The 21,791-nt window shown below is 36.3% G+C and overlaps 1 protein-coding gene across 2 annotated transcripts in view; it reads right to left on the bottom strand.

The window, feature by feature from the left end:
- Positions 1-6,584: 6,584 nt before the first annotated feature.
- Ndufaf5 (NADH:ubiquinone oxidoreductase complex assembly factor 5) overlaps positions 6,585-21,791 on the bottom strand; it is a 36,777-nt gene continuing 21,570 nt past the window's right edge. The window contains exons 3-6 of one of the 2 annotated variants that reach the window (XM_077799529.1): positions 19,261-19,321; positions 11,514-11,597; positions 10,815-10,897; positions 6,585-10,685 (exon numbers count right to left, since the gene is read on the bottom strand). In XM_077799529.1, the coding sequence (XP_077655655.1) occupies positions 10,593-10,685; positions 10,815-10,897; positions 11,514-11,597; positions 19,261-19,321 (321 nt within the window). In that variant the 3' untranslated portion in view covers positions 6,585-10,592. The remainder of the gene's footprint in view (positions 10,686-10,814; positions 10,898-11,513; positions 11,598-19,260; positions 19,322-21,791) is intronic. The other variant, XM_026397650.2, reaches the window with a different exon arrangement.

The raw sequence follows: 21,791 nt of genomic DNA on the forward strand, positions 1-21,791 counted from the left end.
ACATACTCTCTCTCCTCTGAATTTCCAAGGTGCTTTATCAGGCCTCTCTTCTGGCATTTCTCATACTCTACCTTAACAATAGTTGGATGCTTGTGCTGCCCTGTACAATGAATGGAGACAGGATCTTATTTTATTTATCTGAGATTTGTCATGCACTATTTTGTATAGTGCCTTTCACATAGGTGCCTCAATCAAAGTATGGTTGGTTATTAAAAAAAATGCACATCAACTTTACCATGATCTCTAGACAGAAGGGCTCTGGGCTCTTTGAAAGCAATAATTAGGTCCTTCACATCTTTAGGTATTCAGGGCCTGGTATACATAGTAGGTGCTCATTAAGTATTCTTAGCTTTCTGTTACTGTAACAAAATACCTAAGATAATCAACTTATAAAAAAATTTACTTTAACCATGGTTTAGGAGATTTTTGTTGATGGCTCTTGGCCCTATTGCCTTTAAGTCTGTCATGCCCTTTCAAGGGCATCCCTCTATGATCTAACTTCCTTGCATTAGGCTCTATCTCCCAGTAACACCACAGGCTAGGAACCAGGCCCTCTTGGGCCTTTGGAAGACATTCAAAATTCAAACTACAGCAGGTACTGAACAATGATAACTTGTACATACCCACCTTCATTACTCCTGACCTAGCCTGCAACACTCTTCCTAATACAACCTCATCAGGAAGTTCATGACACTTAAAATATAAATATATATATATATATTTATATTTTAATTGTCGATGGACACAATACATTTACTTATTTTTATGTGGTGCTGAGGATCAACCCAGTGCCTCACACATGTGAGGCAAGTGCTTCACCAATGAGCTACAACTCTAGCCCCAGACACATGTGTTTTTACAACCAACACAACAACAGACATCCTTCAAGATTCCCAACTGTTACAGAAGATAGGGTAAGATGGGGTTTATTTGTGATTTACATAGAAGTTTTCTTTCCTCAGAAAACTCTTGCTCTGGAGCAGTATGTACAGCTTTTAAAACCCGATTCCAAAGTTAACCAGAATCTCTGGGAACAAGAACCAAGCAAATTAATTTTTTTCCAGTTCTCAACATGCAAGCCAGGTTGAGGTCTATTGCAACCTGTGACATAGAAATGAGCTCTGAAATAACGCAACATGAGGGGTGAATCTGTGAAGGACTTCATCCTAAAGCCCTTTGGAATGGACAGCTCCCCTGGGGACCTATAACGGTCACTTGCCACACCTTTCTCTATTCTATCTCCTGGGCAGGGCAAGTGTACCAGTTGGGCCTGTAGCTCTGCTGGAGTTGCATCAGTGATGCCAAGCCTGCCATAAGTTGCTGTCCAAGCCTGTGGAACACCTGTATTCTAGTTGTGTCTACAATAAGCTTGTTGTGGCAGGCAAATCAGTCCCTCTCTGTGGGATTTAGTTTCTTCAACTGCAAGCCAGACTGCTCTATTGTCTTATAACTTAAAAAATTTCAGTCTAGCCTCTCAGATGAGAAATAAGGTCTATAACAAAAACAATGGTTCAAAATCTCTCCATGTGTGCCAAGAACAGAATTATTTTTCAGGCTGTCTTATTTGAAATCTTGCCCTGCACCAAATGAATTTCATCTGGCATTTTGTACCTGTTTTGATACAAAAATAATCATTTCCTATTTTTTTTTTTGGTGTGCCTGTGTGAAATGAGTCATCCTAACTTGTATTTCATTAATCAGAAAATAATTTCTAGGTGAAGATAAAGTGCCTCTAAAATAAGAAATGTTCAACCTTCACCTTACAGAGCATCACATCTCATATTTGATTTCTATTTGGAATTTGCCATAGGAGCAAAATATATTTTTTATTAATCAGTCATCCAGTGTGAGCAAAAGGTAAGGACAAATGGTAAGCTAGCATAACAGCAGTCAATAATTTATTCTTGAAAGCTACTCTAAAATTCATTCTATTTAAAGTAATAGCCAACATTATCATGCTTATTATGTGCCAGGTACTGTTCTAACCAAGTAATATTATTAACTCATTTGATCTTTACAACTACCTTTCTGGGAGAATATTTGTACCATCACCTCTCCTACAGAAGATGAAACTAGGGTCAAATAACTTATCCAAGGCCCATGGCCAAGATTTAAATACTGTGTTGACTGCCTTGAGAAAATTCATGAACAATTTTGCAGCTGTCAAGTTTTTACAGAATTATTCAAACTATTTAATAAGTCTCTACAATTCGTAGCATTGTGCTAAGCTAATACTTCCCAAAACAGGTTCAAGGTCTTACAAGATGTTCCTTGATAAAAGGGTTACTGGGTCATTTAAGTCTGGAAGATGCCATAAAAAATAAGTTCTTTTGGGAGATTTGTAAGTTCTTAGAAGTTTTATAGGAGAGAGACCCACTTAATTTTAATTCAGCTTTTCCAACCATATTACCTCTGGAAACTTTCTCTCTCTAAAACTCCAGCCCCCATCTTATTTTTAACATCTATGAACATCCTGTTAAGGTATTGCATCAGATATATAAAGTGTCTAATGAGCTTGGCTTTCTAGATCTGAGAAATAATGACTGATGCTTATTTTCTGTCAAGTGTTGTACATTACTTCTAAGAAAGACTCCCATTTGGATGGACTCAAATTAAAAAGTTTCTTCTCAGCAAAAGAAACAATCTGTGAGGTGAATAAGAGAGCCTACATCTTGGAAGCAAAATTTTTACCCCTCACACATCAGAGCACTAATCTCTAGGGTATATAAAGAACTCAAAAAGTTAAGCACCAAAAAACCAAATAACCCAGTCAATAAATGGGCCAAGGACATGAATAGGCACTGCTCAGAAGAGGATATTCAATCAACAAATATATGAAAAAATGTTCATCATCTCTAGCAGTTAGAGAAATACAAACCAAAACTACTCTAAGATACCATCTCACTCCAGTCAGATGGCAGCTATTATGAAGACAAACAACAATAAGTGTTGGCAAGGATGTGGGGAAAAAGGCACACTCATACATTGCTGGTGGGACTGCAAATTGGTGCAGCCAACATGGAAAGCAATATGGAGACTCCTTGGAAAACTTGGAATGGAACCACCATTTCACCTAGCTCTCTCTCTCCTCAGTTTATACTCAAAGGACTTAAAAACAGCATACTACAGGGTCATAGCCACATCAATGTTTATAGCAGCACAATTCACAACAGCTAAACTATGGAACCAACCTAGATGCCCTTCAGTAGATGAATGGATTAAAAAATGTGGCATATATACACAATGGAATATTACTCAGCAATAAAAGAGAATAAAATAATGGCATTTGCAGGTAAATGGATGCAGTTGGAGAAGATAATGCTAAATGAAGTTAGCCAATCCCAAAACAAATGGTAAATGTTTTCTTTGATATAAGGAGGCTGATTCATAGTGGGGTAGGGAGGGGGAGTATGGGAGGAATAGATGAACTCTAGATAGACAGAGGGGTGGGAGGGGAAGAGAGGGGGCAGGGGATTAGCAAGGATGGTGGAATGTGATGGACATCATTATCCAAAGTACATGTATGAAGATATGGATTGGTGTGAACATAATATACATATTAAAAACTGTGCTCTATATGTGTAATAAGAATTGTAATGCATTCCGCTGTCATGTATTTAAAAAATAATAAAAAAAGACCCATTTCACAGCAATTGAAAAACTTATTAAAGATAGGCCACTTAGTGATAGAAATGGGATTTGATGGTGAAGCATGATTTCAGAACTCAGGCCACTGTAGTATCTAATGATAGCTAGATACCTTGTCTGGAGCTGGGAATTTGCCTGTGCCATAGTATCATGTCCAATTAGCCCTGCTTTGACCTCACATCGTGGTTCTCTAGGACCAGGCCCTGCCATGTCTCCCAGGCCCAGAAATTATATTTCTGCCTAATTGTCCAACTCAGTACCCAGATTCCTGAGATAAAAGACTCTTGAATTCCAGTGGAGTGACTGATTCTGAGAATTTGCAGTTGAATGTGCTATTGTAGCCTCTTCTGCCAGGGTACTGTTTGCTGCACTTGCAGGGATCACTGTGACTCCACCTGGACTTTTTTGGTAGCTACTGGAGCCCTGGTTATAGGAGAGTGAATGCTCAAAGAGCTTTAGCTAAAGAAGCAGAACTTATGGGTAGGAAATAACTGTATAAAGTGCTAAATGAGATAGAACAAACAAAAGTCCAAGATGACCTGGAACAAGTGAAATGAATCTAAGCTGGATTTGAAAGATGCCTGAGCTTACAATGCAAGGCAAAGAATTTTGAGGACAGGCAGTTATGCAGGGACAAAGATTCAGGGACAGGACAAAACATACGTTGGAGACAGTGGATAGAATCATCTTAATGATTCTAACATGTTGCTAATATGGTGGTGTGTTTGCTTTGTTGCTGTGAAAAAGTACCTGAGAGAATCAACTTATGAGGAGGAAAGGTTCACTTTAGCTCAGTTTCAAGTGTTTCAGTCTATAGTCACATGGCTTCATTGCCTTTGGGCCTGTGACAAGGCAGGACCACATGGCAGGGAGTGAGTGGCAGAGAAAGATATTTAACTCATGGGGGGCAGAAAACATAAAGAGGAAAAAAAAAGAAGAGGCTGGAGTCTCAATATTCTTTTCAAGGTCATGGCCTCAATGATCTAACTTCCATTTGGCCCCACTTAAAGCTTGATGACTGCGAGAAAATATTATTTTCTTTAGAAAATGTACCATCCATGCTGAATATGTAAGAATCTGGAGCTCTCCTTTGTGGCTCATAAAATTAAAATAAAAATGCATGCTGGCCACTTTTAAGATTAGAGAATCCAAGGTAAATCATACTTCTTTCTCAAACCTTGTTTTTGGATGAAATCAAAGTTAACTTCAAAGGGAAAAGAAGTCTTCAATTTGACTGGGAGTTTGAGAAATTGAAAAGATGGGAGGATAGAGACTGGGGTTGTGGCTCAGTGAAAGAGTGCTTGCCTGGTATGTGTGAGGCCCTGGGTTCGCTCCTCAGCACCACATAAAAATAAACAAAGTAAAAAATCCATTGGCAACTAAAAAAATATAAAACAAAAAAAGATGGGAGGACAATGCTGCCCATTTTGTCTTGGGGTCAGGCTGACAGCTCCTCTCAGATCATCCTGTCCAATGGCTCACAAGCATTTTCCCACCTCAGTGATGAGAGCTACCTGAAATCATGATTCTCAACCAAGGAAAGGAAGCTAAAAGTTTTGTTTGAAAACATCACACAGGAACTTGGAAGAAGGTTGGTAGCCTTTTGTTGGATTGAGTACCCAAACTATAATTTTACAGATGAAGGTCTGAGAGATGAGTCAAAGAGATCTGAATTTTATTAAGAAGTGGGGCCAGGACTGAACCCAGGCCACCCAACTCCCAGGCAACTACCCTTTCTTCTACTTTTACAGTGTTTTATGCCAAAGGTTGACAAATCCTCCTGTGGAATTTTCCTCCTCACAATCAGACCTGGTAATTGCTCCTGATAGTTATTCTGCCAGGCTGGCTCTCACAGACTAGCAGTGGGCATACTGAACATATGTGCAGTAGAAACAGCCTAGAGACCGATCATCACTTTGAAAGTACAGGCAGTTAACCTTTGCCTGGTTTCAGTAATGAAGTCCATACTAGTTCTGTAGCACGGTTTTGTTTGAAAGTACAGGCAGTTAACCTTTGCCTGGTTTCAGTAATGAAGTCCATACTAGTTCTGTAGCACGGTTTTGTTTGAGAGCCTGATAAGTGTGCAGTGTCAACAGATCGTCCTGATAATAAGCTGTCAGCAACTCAACAGCTAAGGAAAAAGGAAAACAGACAGCAATCCAGGTATAGCTGTGTAGCTTATTGTATTCTTAAGGTCAGAATATTTCCAAATTCTGTTTTTATTTTGAAAATTGCTTCAATCATACTTCAAGAAAATCGATCCTAATGGTCCTAGTAAATGAAATTTGAGGCTTACTACACATACATTGGTTAGAACTATTTCAAGATACCATGGAATCAAACCTCTAGGCAAGACTATCTTAGGCCTGTCTTCTCTGAGAAATGTAATAAGGTAGTTTATATTAATTTTACTTAATTTTAAATAAGTAGGGTATTTTATACTTAAAGTTACAATTCAGCATACCCTCACACCCAATCAAAGAGAGTGTATTAGTTATCCACCACTATATTACAAATTATACACACATACACACACACCACTTATCTCAGTTTCTTGGGTAAGAAATTTGGGGACAGATTCGCTTGGGTGGTTCTGGATCAGGGTCTTTTCACGAGGTTGTATTCAAAACATCAATTCTGATCACAATCGTCTGAAGTTTCCCTCAAACTGGAGGATGTTTTGACGACAGCTCCCTCACATGGCTTTTGACAGGAGGCCTCTGTTTCTTACCCTCTGGATCTCTCCAGAGAGCTGCTTGACTGACCTATAATATGGCAGCTGGCTTTTCTCAGAGTGAATGATCCAAGAGAGAGTAAGGAGGAAGCAATGCCTTTTATTACTGAGTCTTAGAAGTGATACACTCTTACTTCCATATTCTATTTGTTGGGAGGAAGTCACTAGATCCCCATACTCAAAGGGATTGGAACAAAGCTCCATTTTTTAAAGAGAAGCATATAAAAAATTTTGTGGATAGATTTTAAAACCACCAGAGACAGCAAAGCATTATTTTATTATTTGTTAATAAAACTTACCAGGGCCCAGTGTACCTTATTCTATTTTTAATTTAATGTTTTTTTTAAACCACTAAGATTATTTATAAAGTATCTAGGAGGAAAATTAAAATACAATTTTTGGAAATACAGGTTCATTTATGATTAGTTTTAGTTTCCTAAAACTAAACCTAATTAACAACAGCAAGAAAATTCTTCCTTGCCCTCTCCTGAGTTCAAACATTTATTAGGCAAGAGAGGCTACTAATAGTACACAAAGGAATAAAATAATAATCCTGCTTAAAATATCTTTCTATTTTACAAATATGTATAAATATTAATTTCTTTCCTAGACAGAAACCAATTCATGGTAAAATACTTTCATTCTAGTCCTGCATAAATCAGTATAAAAACTATAATACAAGGTCTTCAATGTAGTCCATACTGTAGTTGTTTCCACCTAGTGGATAAAGATGGTACTAAAAGGGTTTGAAAAACAACCAAACTTAACTTCACAGATGCTTTATAAATTACACATTTATAACTTCTTATAATCATGTCACATACTTGATGTACAAGGGTAGCTTCAATCTGAACAATTACTATGTTCTTTCTGTAAAGCAAACAATCTTTGTTTTATGAATCTAACTTTCATATATACTGCTACCTTTGGAATACTCTAGGCCAACAACTTAAAACATCGCTAAGAACCTCCAGGAAACAATCCAGAAAGTTTCCCAGCATCCAACAGATACCACAGTGAGCACACACTGCAGTCCTATATTAGATTGACAACCCTAAACACAAGTCCTAGAAACATTCCAATCTGAATTATATTTTTTTCTTCTTTTTGTGGTACTGGGGATTGAACCCTAGGGGTGCTCTAGCACCAAACTATACCCCCATCCCTTAAAATTAAAAAAAAAAAAAAAAAAAAAAAGCTGGGGGGAAAGTGTCTTGCTAAGTTGCCCAGGCTGGTCTTGAACTTGTGATCCTCCTGCCTCAGCCTCTTGAATCATTAGGATTACAGGTGTGCGTCACCATGCCCAGCCTGAATTCTAATCTTAAAGCAGATCAGAAGGGGCAAAACCTGATTCAGTTAAGTTCATTTTTGTTAAACTGTTAAGACTGAAAACTGAAAACAAATAAGAAGTGTATGGAACAGAGACACAAAATAAACCAAATCATTATTAGGGCCAGACAGTTTGGGAAAAAACAATAAAATACAACTTGAATTTATGATAATAACTGTGGGGTTATTAAGAAATGTTTATTTTCTATATGCCATTAAAAATGTAACAAGTTTTGAAAAATATTTTCTTAAAGAGAGAATTTTTTAATATTTATTTATTTTTTTAGTTTTCGGTGGACACAACATCTCTATTTTATTTTTATGTGGTGCTGAGGGTCGAACCTACTGCCTGCGCATGCCAGGCGAGTGCACTACCACTTGAGCCACATCCCCAGCCCTGAAAAATATTTTTTAAAAAATATTTATTTTTTAGTTTTAAGTGGATATAATTTTTCCCCCCCAATGGGCCTTTATTTTATTATTTATTTATATGCAGTGCTGAGAATCAAACCCAATGCTAGGCAAGTAAGTGCTCTACCACTGGGCTACTATCCCAGCCCCTTGAATACAATATCTTTATTTTATTTTTATGTGGTGCTGAGGAATGAACCTAATGCTTCATGCATTCTAGGTGAGCACTCTACCACTGAGCCACAACCCCAGCCCTGGAAAGATTTTTAATAAGACATTTTGTTGCTTAAAAGAATGAAATCTAATGATTTGGAAAAAAAATTTCTGTTCAGAAAAATGAATTTCCTCAAGTTCCATACAATTAAAGCTTGATAAAACACTTCAAGTAGCTATTAACTAAAAAACTAATTTTACCTCTGTCACATTAAAAGAATTCCATTACTGCCAATCACATTAAACAATAGGAGTCTTCACTTAATTGTGTTAATTCTTTTAATTTTTTCAAACTAATGGAGCTTATTTTTGAGAAAGCCCAAGTAGACTCCTCTCCAGTCTCACCTCACTGTCCACATATACCCTACAGCTATTAAACAAACAAAAGTAATATTCCTGGTTTAAAAAAAAAATCCAAATTTACAGAAAGGTAAAAATCTAACAGGTATAAGTGTTCCTCCTAGTTTTTCCATCCCCTGACAGACATTCAAACAGAATGACTGACACAGACACATCTAGTTCCTCAGCAATAATCACTTAACAGTTTTGTATGTATTCTTTAAAAACAAAAATTAATGTGGGCTGGGATTGTGGCTCAGTGGTGGAGTGCTTGCCTAGCATGTGTGAGGCACTGGGTTCAATTCCCAGTACCACATATGAATAAATAAATAAAAATAAAATTCCATCAACATCTAAAAAAATATTTAAAAAAATTAATGCATGTCAACTTGTGTCCTTTTGGAAACATAAATACCTAGAATTTATATATCCTTCAGTTTTCAGTTTAATTTTAATACCAAGGTTATTGTTGTTCTCTTCAAATTCCAAAAATTAAGCTAAAAACAAAACAAAAAAAACCCCAAAACAAAAAACAAAATCCAACTTCCCAAATTCTACTTCATTAGTACTTTCTTTCATTTTGTGTTAAAAACAAAAATAGGGGCTGGGATTGTGGCTCAGTTGTAGAGCGCTTGCCTACATGTGAGGCACTGGGTTCGATCCTCAGCACCACATAAAAATAAATAAAATAAAATAAAGGTATTGTGTCCAACTTAAAAAATACATATACACATACACATACACACACACACACACACACACACACATACATATACACAAAACAAAACAAAAAATAAAACAAGAAAGCTACCAAGAACATGATATTTCAAATATCAGATTTTCCCCAAATTTTTCTCCTATAAAACTTTGGTTTTTAACTATAATTTAATCTTTGGAAAGGCATGTTTTTCATGTAATTTGGTTCAATTCAAAATATAAGTGAATAACTACTATGTGCAAATTAGTAGGCTTTGTGTAGGGTAAAACAGCCCCCACTCATGAACAGCCTGGTACTTCTTTGGTCAAGGAAGGGTAAGCATGTAGGAGAGAGACTGAGAGGAAAAAGATAAGTAAATAGTATAATAAATTACTTAAGGCTGAAGAGGAGGCTGGGACAAGCAAAATAGCTTGCCACTAACTGAAGAAAATGGACTTTGCACTCACTCTTGTTTGTTCTCCAGCTTCCTCCTTGCTTCCTCTTTTTACCACTATCTTCTTCCCATTGATTCTAAGATATGTGAACTTGACTGTTTCCAAATACTTCTGAAACTTAGATGACAATGGTCAGTGAACATGAATTAGCATGGTACTACTAAAGGTCTGAAATTACAAAGGAAAGTCTAAAAATAACAGCTCATTTAATCACTGCATAGAGACTTTTATACATGTGATTTTGTCTCTAACTCTTTAAAATGTTTTCTTCTTTCCTAAGGTAGGGTGGGATATAAAACCATGGTAGTTCCACCCTGACCATGGAGGTGAAAACAAAGAAAGATTAGAATTCACATGCTTTTAAAAAGGGGGAAAAGGGCAAGGAGGGATTAAAAAAAATACATGTTCTTCTAAAGTTCAAAATTACACAGCAGCTCTTAAAATGCCAGCATGAGCAATGTTTTCTCATCAAATCAAAATTTATATATAATTTGTAGGTTTTCAAGGAAAACATTTTCTTTCTCTTAGGTTGAACAGGCAAAAAAGATCCAAATCCCTAGATAATAGCATCCTTATGAAAATAAAAACAATATGACCCTGCAATGCTTACAAAGTATAGACGTGGTATTGAGTTATTCTAATTACTTGATTTCAGCCAGTAAATGATTTATAGATTGCTCCTTGCTTCAAAATGTATTAATTTTCTATGTGAAGACTATCAATTTCTGATGAAAATTCTGGACTATAGTAACAATGAATAAAATATTTATTGTGACTTTTCCGTCTGTGACATAAGATTGTTTAATTTTCCTAGCTCTCCAAATGACACGGTTGCAGAACCTCTTTCAGCTGGTCTTGCCTGAAAATAATGATAAAGATTCAAGATATTAGAAATACATATATATAGTCCTTATTCTCTTAATCTTTTCATAGAAGAAAACCCACCCTAAGTTAATAAACAATGAAAAATAAACAGAAATAATGTTACCTGAGAATCATGATACTTCCATCCTATCATGTAATAGATCTGGTATGTGGCAGGTACTGAACCATCTTCATTTCTGTACATTTCTATAAAGACAAGTAATAGTTAAAGTCTTAAAAAATGCAAGTGGGGAAAAAATTTGCTCAATAAAACTCACCTCCTGCAAAGATAAATGGGTACCATATTTCACTGCATAATCATCACTACCACATTAATGTATGTTCACAAGTATTCTGTGCATCCTACTCTGTGCATCCAAAGACAGTTTTAGTAAATTAAAAAAAAAAAATTGTAGTTGTCTTTGTTAATTTTTATGTGGTGCTGAGGAGCGAACCCAGTGCCTCACGTATTCGAGGCAAGTGCTCTGCCACTGAGTTACAGCCCCAGCCCACAAATGATTTTTAAGTGATACTAGCACTTTTTTTGCAAAAAAAATTTGGCACAAAATCTGATACAATTATGTAGTGAAATATGGCAATTGCAGGGTTCTTAGAATGCCTTACACAAAAAATTCTTAACATGGAGAGACTGACCATAAGCAGATAAGGGTTATTTGGAAAAAGATACAGAGCTACTGCATCTATATATCCGAGAGGAAGAACATGAAGTCTGATGGTACTTAACAGTTAACAAAATAGCACTGGCAATGTTAAGGGAATTAACATGACATGGCCCAGGTGGAAAAAGCAGCCAATCCTTTACCTCCGTAAACCGCTGCAGCTGCCAGCATTGTTTCTCTGTGTAGCAAGGCTTTCCTATTCCAAGAACAGTTACTCTCACCCATACCTAAAAATATACCAAAGGCAATTTGAGAGAAAACAGCAAATACTCAGAACAGCTCAATATCACTGATTTAACATATCTTATCCAAAAATGAATCTATCCTCAGTCTCTGATTATCATGTATAGTACAATAACCTAAATCTCATTTCACTTTCAGATTATAGGTGCCTGATTCTTAAGCACAATTATTTGAAGCCTCTTGAATATTAAGACAGGTAAAGAAATCAATTTTTAGGAGGGAAACCCCACAGTGTTTTTCTTACTAACACTAGTCTAAAAATAAGTTAGTTTGACAAAAGCAAGGTGACTGGCCCCTCAGATGAGTCATCAGGATCGATAAGTGCCTTTCTAAGAATGTCACATCTTATGCCTTTTAGTTGTATTCTTTTAAAAAGGACAGGATAATGCCACAATGCCTTATTACTTCTAAGCCAAAAATGTAAGCATTCTTTTCAGAGACACTTCCCTTAATATCTTAAAATTTATTTTTAGACTTCTTTCATTAAAGTTGATGGTTATGAGTAGGATATTATTCTACTATTTTTTTAATATCTTTTAATTTTGTTTATTTGTTTTTATGTGGTGCTGAGGATCGAATCCAGGGCCTCACACGTGCTAGGTGAGCACTCTAACACTGAGCCACAACCCTAGCCCTATTTGTTTGTTTTGTTAAATGTCCTTTATTTCTTTTTTTAAAATACTTTTTTAGATTTTGATAGATCTTTATTTATTTATATGCAGGGCTGAGACTGGACCCAGTGCTTCACACATGCTAGGCAAGTGCTCTACCACTGAGCTACAACCCCAGCCCTTACTCTACTATTTGTTAAAAGTTAATGTTGCATATTTGATTTTTTTAAATATATAAACAAAATTACTATAAAAGACTACATTTTGATCCAGTCTACAAAATGAAAAGAATTTTAAAAAAGGAAAATTCTATTTATTCTTTTATTTATTTATTGTACTGAGGATTGAGCCCAGGGCACTTAACCACATCCCCATACCTTTTTTAAAAAAGTTTTTGAGACAGGGTCTCCTAAGTAGCTTATGTTCTCACTAAGTTACTAAGACTGGTCTAATACTTGTGATCCTCCTATCTCAGCCTTCCAAGTTGCTGGGATTACAGGCATGCACCACTGTGCCTGTCTCTATTTACTATTTACATTAAACTTTACTACACTATCAAATGTCAGTTTCTTACTTTTGTTTTTTCTACTTTCGCAAATCGAGAAATGAATGAACTCAATATCAGTATTCAATAGATTAAAAATAATAATCTTCTAAGTTTTCAACAGCTTTATTAAAAACAATCAACAAGTTAGCTGCAATAACTAAACCTTTCTCTTCTTTCCAATCTCAGAAGGTTCCTGTTATCCTCTAAAATAATGAATCTGATTCTAAGTCCATCCTACATCCTTTGAGTTTAGTAGCATCAATTCATGAAGAACAATGGATATAAACTAGTAGATTAATCATTAAGAAAAATGTGGAGCTTATTCTTGCTGTCAAGAAGCAATTGGACTATTTTAGAACTATTACTCTGGGTCTTCAGGGTGACCAAACTAGATGACTTCTAAAGGCTTCTACATAATTTAATTTTAAAACATTCTCTTACATAGTAAGTAAACATAAACTGAGACTTACATTGGAAGAGTTATTGCTGATGAAGAATATATTTTCATTTCTGTTTAATTTCCCATTGCCCTGGCTTACTTACAGAGTAGATACAGACAAGAAGAGGGGAAGCCAGATTAACTATTTTTTAATGTAAACATGTGATGCACCAGACATTCTAAAATGCCTTTGAAACAACCAATACTTGGATATACTAGTTAACTTTACTAGACATATGCTGTCTCTGCAGGTCTGGCCCAGATCAGCCATGGAGAAATACAAAGAGCACTGTCATATGCATTGGTGATAACTGCTGCTATAGTAGTTCATTCTTCTTCACAAGAGAAACATACTGCCTTACTTTCTTTGTGGAAGCAGTGTAGAGTGGTGGAAAGAATCTGTATTTTGGGATCATAATGCTTTATAACCTGGGACAAAGTGATCTAACCTCTCTTAGGCTCAATTTTGACATCTTTAAAATGGAATGACATATAATACATTATGATGAAGCTTTACTGAAGACTACCTAGGAAAAATATTTCTTACTTCAGAAGTATTCTGGGCTTTGGGATAACAGAAGAATCAAGCCAGCAAATAACTGTTTAAAACTCTCACAGTGTTTTTAAGATTAAGTTCAACTGCTTACTAAAATTAAAAAAACCTTATGATAGTTTATCAGGAACAATACTTGGTATTGCCTAAAAACAATAAGTGAACTTACCTTAAAACCACTGTGAAAGCCTCGAAAATTTCTCATGCACTCATCAGTTGATAGGTAACATGTTTTGTAAAATTAGTCAACATTCTGGACTTTTTTTTTTCTGTGAATTAACAATAATGGTAGCTTAAATGAGACATAAGCGCAACCATTGAGAAAAAAGTATAACACCAATATAAGACACAAAAACCAATTTGAAGGTAACATTCTAGTCAGCAAAGGAGCATATCTGAAGTCTCCTAGGCTGCTCCTATCTGCCATAAACATTTTCCCCATCCTATCTGCTTCTGAGATTTTACATGGCAGAGTGGTTGAGATTTAAGGTTACGTGACTTAGGCTGCTTGCCTGTATAATTCCTGACTACTTACTAACTACATTATCTTGAACAGTAACTTCTCTTTGTGCCTTAGTTCCCTTATATATAGTCTTACCTTCTTCATTAATGATGCTGGATGGTGAGCTTTCTAACACACTAATCTGACTATTCATCTTTAGGCAACATTCTTCCAAGATACTACAAGGCTCAACTGAAAATTCACAGAAATCTCTGATGCTCTATTGTTTCCTACCATCTCCCCATTCTACATACCCAAGCAATACTGAGTTACTGTATAGTGTTTTCATTGGGAGAGTGAAGAATCTGCATATCTTCTTATGACTCCATAATTTTATAGGAGCTAGAGCTAGTTATATCCTAGATGTAGAATACATGCCCCCCAACAAAAGCAGACCACTTCTGGTGTATTCATTATAATTTAGGTGCTGCCTTTTTTGCAAAAGTTTCCCTAGACATATGTAGGGCTTTTTCCTTATGTTTCTCTCATTTTACAGTTGAAGGCTTGTCTATTTCTGTGGATGGGTCTGTCTGTCTCTCTCTTCTAGAATATCAGCTACTTGAAAGTCAGGAGCTATGTATTTTCACCACTGGCTCAGTGGTTGGCACATGGTACACACTCAATAAATTTAAGTTAATGAATATAATATGCATCAGTTAATGTTTATATCCAATTTGTTACATATCACTTTTTTAAGTTATATTTAGATAATTCCTCTTAATCCTCTTATGGATCATAGATATAAAAGACCAAAGTGTGCCAGATGTCATGGTACACACCTGTAATCCCAGCTACTCAGGAGGCTGAAGCTAGAGGATCTCGAGTTCTGGGTCAGTTTGGGCAACTCAGCTAGACACAGTCTCAAAATAAAAAAAAATAAAGGGCTGGAGAAGGTAGCTTAGTGGTAGAGCACTTATCTAGTACATATGAGGTCTTAGGTTCAATCCCTAGTACCACCAAAAAATTTTTAAAAAGACTCAAGTACATGATTTTTGTAAAAGTTCTACAGTAAAAGAGAAGAACTGACAAAGTCTCTTGAAGGTAAATATTAGGAATAGTTCTCAAAATATCAGACTCATTTAAAAAGGTTAGAGGAAAGTTTTACCACTTGGGAAGGGACCTGAGGCAAACTTCTGGGGAGCTAAAAATGTTCTATAAATTGGAAAGTGGTTAAAAATGCAAGCAGCTCTACCTATAAGACTAGTGAATTTTACTGAACACATATGCCAACTTCATTTTTTTTAAAAAAATACACATATCAAGTATGCAGTAAGGACTTTGGATTCAAAGTGTAACATTTAATGTGAGCACAGACAAAAGATTTCTGTGCCTCAAACTATGCACCTGTAAAAACAGGATATCTGAAAATTGTACTAAGCACAAAGAACTATATTTTAAAATCAGTGGGCAGTAACCTTTTCCAACTGATAGATCTAATTTCTGGTCTCGTTTCTTTCTTGAAATGAATCATGAGTACAGCATTTATTATAGAACAGAACAAAAATAAATACCATTATTTGAAGAACAGTTTTATCATTGGAGCCTAAATGAGAAATAATCAGCTCACTACCATCTCTAAGGCTTTGGATAAAGTGGGCTCCCTGATTATGTCAGGGTGAGTTTTAGTACTTGGGGGCGATAATCAGGAAGAGGGTTTTGTGATTTTTTTTTTACTGATCTTCTAACATTTTGAGCATGTACCTATAGGATTCCAATTCTGCACTATATATAAAAGGTGACTAAAATGATGTTTTCAGCTACTCAATTTCTGCTTGCAAAGTTGACAGAGCACGATACTCAAGCCAGACAATGTGTGAAACGGACCTTATTACCAATAGACAACTACAAGCCAACAGGATCAGTTAAGTCAGCACCAAAGCAAGAACTGGAAGCAAGAGTTTGGTCCCAACTCTGCCACTAACAGTCAAGTGTTCTCTTTTCTCACTTGTAATACAGGAGTAAAGTAGTTATCAAGAGGACAACTGAAGGAAGCAAGCACAGAAATGCTTGCAAAACAAAACTGTAAATCTATAAATAAAAACTAGGTAGGTATTTTTATCATCCTATTTTAAATTATTTTATAATTTTTTAGGACCATATAAAGGCTACCCCATGTAAGTATAATTCTGGTTTCACTGAATACACATTTAATTCCTCTAGCTTCTCCTATTTCTATGCCCTTAGTGGAAAAGAAAGCATTTCACAAAGTCTCACAAAGGAGGTCAGCTGAGGGTCACTTTTGAGAAAATCACTTCTCCAGCAGCCTTCTCAAGTGGCTTGCATACCTCACCTCTTTAGGAGTTGGGAGGTAGGGTTTGTGCCCTTGCTGCTCCCCAGAGCCTCTTTCATGCTGCTACTTCCTCCACCCTCTGAAACACCCTGCTGAGTTCCATACCATTTGGCCATAACCACCTCCCACTCCTGCTCACTGTCAAACATAACAGCTTCATCAAAGGGTTAAACACTTGGCTCAGTTTTTCTCTAAACTCCAGTCCTGCCACCATCCTGGATGACTTCAATGTTAATAATCATCAAATTCCATGGCCTCTAAGATTTTTTAATTTACTCATCTTTGGTAAAATTTTCTATTACCCTACCTCTGTCTTTGTATCTGGGGTAAGTCCCAGCCTGAGAGTTATCACTTACTATCATTATTTTACTTCCCAAAACAAACATCCCATTTTCTGACCATATCTTTCTATTCCTCCAGGATTTTCAGGTACTTCAACCACAACCATTCTCTAACTGCTTTTGGAATTTCCACTGCATGGCTTCTTTCTCCCAATTTGTTAGCTCATTTGCCCCTACCCCCATTTCCTTTTTTCTCCAGTCTAGATTCTTTGGCTAATCATTTCAGTTACATTACTGCTGTATCTTTTGCTTTTGTCTTTGCCTCACCAAGCAAAACCCCAACCCAAACTAACCCTGCTTATATCTGCTTATCTGTGTCTAATTCTCAGTTGCCAACTACTATAGATGTATCTGACCAAATTCAAATGCACCCTTCAAACTCTGTAACTTGTCCTGGTTGATTTACCTCCCCTTTCTTTCCAATGACTGTTTTGAATCTTTTCCACACAATTCTCTAACTTTTGATCCTTTCATTCTCAACATATGGTATCACTTTGTTTGAAAAAGATAAACCCATGAGATTAGAACTTCCTATTATCAAACATAAACATCTACATCCATTAGGACTATCCCACTTCCCTTCCTTCTATAAAACTGTCCCTCCCCTTATCCAATGTCATCTCCATCCTTTTTATCTCATTCTGCCTTCTCTGAACCTGATATCACCATTACCATCTTCTCTCTTCTGGAGTCATCTCTCCTATGGAAGAACCTGGGTTCTTACACTCAGCAGTTAAATAAATTCGAGTCTCAGGACAAAATAAAACAAAACAAAACAACCCTTCATCTCATCCCCTATTTCTCTTTTTCCAAAAGTTGTAACCTTTTCATACCTCACTTCTTCAGTCAGATCTCTTGAGCAGAAGGTATCTGCTTTCTCTTGCTCCTTGCCTTCCACTTATATCTGAACCTACTCCCAATACCACTACTACTCTACTACCCTAACTCCAAAAAGGAACTCTCACCAAAGTCACCAATAACCTTCTAGTTCTTAAAGCTAGTGATTTTTTCTTTCAGTCTGCATTTTGCTTTTGATGCTGTTGAGTGCTCCTATTGTTTTGCAACCCTTTCCCTTGGTTCAAGGAATTCTAAAACTTTTCTGGCATTTCTGTTGGCTATTCCTTCTCAGTCATTCTGTAGGCTCATCCTTCTACCTGGCTGTTATATAAGGCTCCTAGGGGTCAGTACCAAGGAACTTTCCCTATTCATTCCATGCTCTTATCCCAGGAAATTGCTTCACAAATGACTCACAACTTTAACCATGCCAGTGGCCTTCTACTTATAAACCCAACTACCTACATGACATCTCTGATATTCCAAAAGCACTTCACACCTGATATATTCAAATATGAACATAAAACATGAATATAAGAACTGTCAGAACTGTCTCTGCTCACCCATATTCATCTTCTACTGTTTGTCTGTGAAGGGCACCAACCATCTGGTTATGAGCTAAAAACTTAGCAAGTATGTTTGAAACACTTTTGTCCTTCATCCATCCACACATCAAATTCATAGGAGGAACTGTCAAATTTCCCTCCTAAATATCTCTGGGATGCATTTTCTTTTCCCAATTTCCATTGCTACCACTCTAGTATAAATCATCATCACCTCTTGGAAAGCTTTACAGCAGTAAGTCTCACTATTAGTTTACCTGCCAATTCTTGCTTTCAGCCTATAAATCTTATGTTGTGTTCCCCCTATTAAAACACCTCAAAGGGCATTTTAAGGACAAACAACCTTAACAAGGTCCTAAGTTCTGTGACCCCTATTTATAAACTGTTTCATCATATGTCCTCCTTTTTCCCTGTGGTATAGCCAAAACACCCTCTCAGTTTTTGTCATATTCTTTCTTACAAAAGGCCTTTGCATATGCTGTTTTCCTTACCTGGGACTTACTTTCCTGCCCTTTCCACCTTTATTTTTTTAAAACCCAGCCCAATTGAGTCTTCCTCAAACAAGACTCCTTTGAGTCTCTCTGATCAGGATCAATCCTTGATAAAACCCTGATCCTAAATCTATCCAACTACCTGCTTCCTTGTACCTGAACCTGAGATGCCAACTTCTGCTGGAGAAAGTCACTGATATGTTCTATCATCACTAGAAAAGTCCTGCCATCTTTCTAGAAGCAGCCAGAGCCCTAAATACCCCTACTTCACAGAACTGACTGCAATTATAATTTAACACTTATCTTTGTGACAACTGTCAAGTGTCTGCCTTCTCCATTTGAAATCATAAGCTACATGAAGATAGTATGCTTTCTCCTCATCAATGGATCCCTAGTGCTTACCCCAACGCCTGCCAGAGTGGACTCTCAAAAGATCTCTCTCAAAAGGAGTCTAAAAATTGTTTAAAATGCATTACCTTGTAAGTCTTCCATCAATTCAAACATCCCAGGATAGTTAACTTGAATTTCATCCGTATCCTATTTAAGAAGGAAAAGGAATATCCATTTGACATTCATCATTTAAAAAAAAAAAATACAAAGTTGAGAAGGGACTGTAGAGATTTCCTAGATAAAGTCTTCATGGTAAGCAGGAAATTTTCTTTATAATATTCTTTACAGTTATTATCTGGCTTATGCTTGACTTAAGAAGATCTCAAAATGTTGAATAAATACTTTTCACTTTAGACCTCGTTCTATCTCATTCTCTTATATTGTGACAGAATTATTCCTAAAACTCCATCAACTGGTTATAGTTCTCTCCTTGGGAACAACATGGAATAACACAATTCTGTACTCTATAAACCATGACCCTTTTCTCTTAAGTCTCTGAAAATTCTTCCAGGACAAAACAGTTTTGCTTTTTGGCAAGGGAGCCAGTCTTGTAGATAAAACTTACAGATCCTTATATGTTCTGACTATATTTCACAGGACATGGTCAATATCAATCTTTCTTAAAATGCAGTACCAGAATTGAGCCAAATACAGTCATGTCCCAACATGTTTTCATTCTACTACTACTACTTTTTTTTAAAATATTTTTTTAATTGTAGGTGGACAATTTATTTTTATTTGGTGCTGAGAATCGAACCCAGTGCCTCACACATACCAGACAAGTACTCTACCACTGAGCCACAACCCCAGCCCCTTCATTATACTTCTAATAATTCAGCCCAAACTATACTGGCTTATTTGGGAAATGAGCACATTGCTGGTTCATGTACAGTTTATTTCTCAAATGAACTACTGAATAATGTCTCCCCCTTCTTCATGAAGTTTGACACCAGAGTTCATTGTTGATACAGTAGCAGAGACCACTGATGCTTCCCAAATATCCAGATGTCTTTGATACTTCTCAGCCTCAGACATTCTTTTCAGGCCAAAAAAAAAAAAAGAGGTGCCAGGTACTAAAGGGCTTGTGAGCCTTTCCTTGTCATGTCTCTTTTGCTGTGGTGACCTTAAAGGACACAAGGGCCAGATGGCATAGCTACAAAAAGGCGATGGGAGGCTAGAGGGTAACTCAGTAGTAGATCACTGTTCAGCAGTGACGCCCCAGGTTCATTACCCAACACTGGAAATATATAGAGCTCCAAAATAAGATGTGCTGTCCAACCAGTATAAGGCTGTGATGTAATAAAATTTTACTGTGTTAAGAACTAAGGTGAAGGAGTTTGTGTCTATTGGAAACTAGTTCTAAATAAATGTCATTAATAGATGACTGACTAAATTAAGAATATCTACCAACCAACTAAAAACAATGAGGTAGATATGTCTGCAGGAGAAGGTCTCCAATATCTATGAAAAAGAAAACAAAAGAGTGAATATGTTAAAAAGAAAAATGTGCATATTACTACATATGTGGGTTTAAATCTGATCTATAGGGAAAATTGTTTTCAAAGGTAAGTATAGGATATAGTTAACAAATCTTTGGGGGGAGAGTCAAGGTATCAGTAGTTAGGTGGAGCTTTCTTTTCACTTTAGACCTCGTTCTATCTCATTCTCTTTATATATATATATATTTTACGAATTAAAAAAAACCATTTGCATGGATCAGGTTGTGTGAAGGGCTTTTATTAAGACCACCTTTGGATAGTTGGACTATGAATATTCCATCTATACACATTTCTACACTAACAAACTATTTCAAAAGAGACTCTGGCTATGGGTGGGTGCATGAGATGGGGTAAGAGGTTCTAAGATTAAAAACAAAATTCCTACCAGGCTGATACTTAATTATTAAGCAGTACCCTTTAAAAACAACTTTTCAATAAAACCATCTAAAAATACTATCTCCATCTCAATCAAAAGAATATCATCACAGCTTTCTCAAAGGCCTTATTCATGGGCTAGGGTTGTGGCTCAGTGGTAGAGTGCTCACCTACCATGCATGAGGCCCTGGGTTCAATCCTCAGCACCAAATAAAAATAAAGATATTATGTTCACCTAAAAAAACCCCTAAAAAATAAATATATTTTTAAAAACAGATCTTATTCAAATTAATCTGCAGTCACCCCATCCCCACACTCTCTCCTGATGTTTTAGAGGCTTTACATTACCCTAGATTGTTTTTTCACTTCAATTACAGATTTGTAACAGCAATATAGGGGATAATTCTTAAGAGGACAGACTGTGAAGGTAATCTCTTAAATATTTTAAGTAAAATATACACTAGAGATTAAAGATTTAAACCAGTGGTTTCTGATTTATTTTTAGTCAAGATCTCTCTCAAGATCGGACAAAAACCACAGGTACTTTCCTCCCAATCTGAACAATGAAAAACAAATTTGCATGTTATGTTCCAGGATTGCTAACCCTTTAAAGTCTACTGAGAGGTCCACTATAAATCCAAAACATCAGGCAGGAATCTTTACTGTTTTCACTGCTATATTCAAAACCTGAGATAATGTCTGGTATATAGAAGGTACTCAATGTTTATTGGAAGACTAAATAA

This window comes from Urocitellus parryii, chromosome 6 (genome assembly GCF_045843805.1).
Source record: "Urocitellus parryii isolate mUroPar1 chromosome 6, mUroPar1.hap1, whole genome shotgun sequence".
NCBI lineage: Eukaryota > Metazoa > Chordata > Mammalia > Rodentia > Sciuridae > Urocitellus > Urocitellus parryii.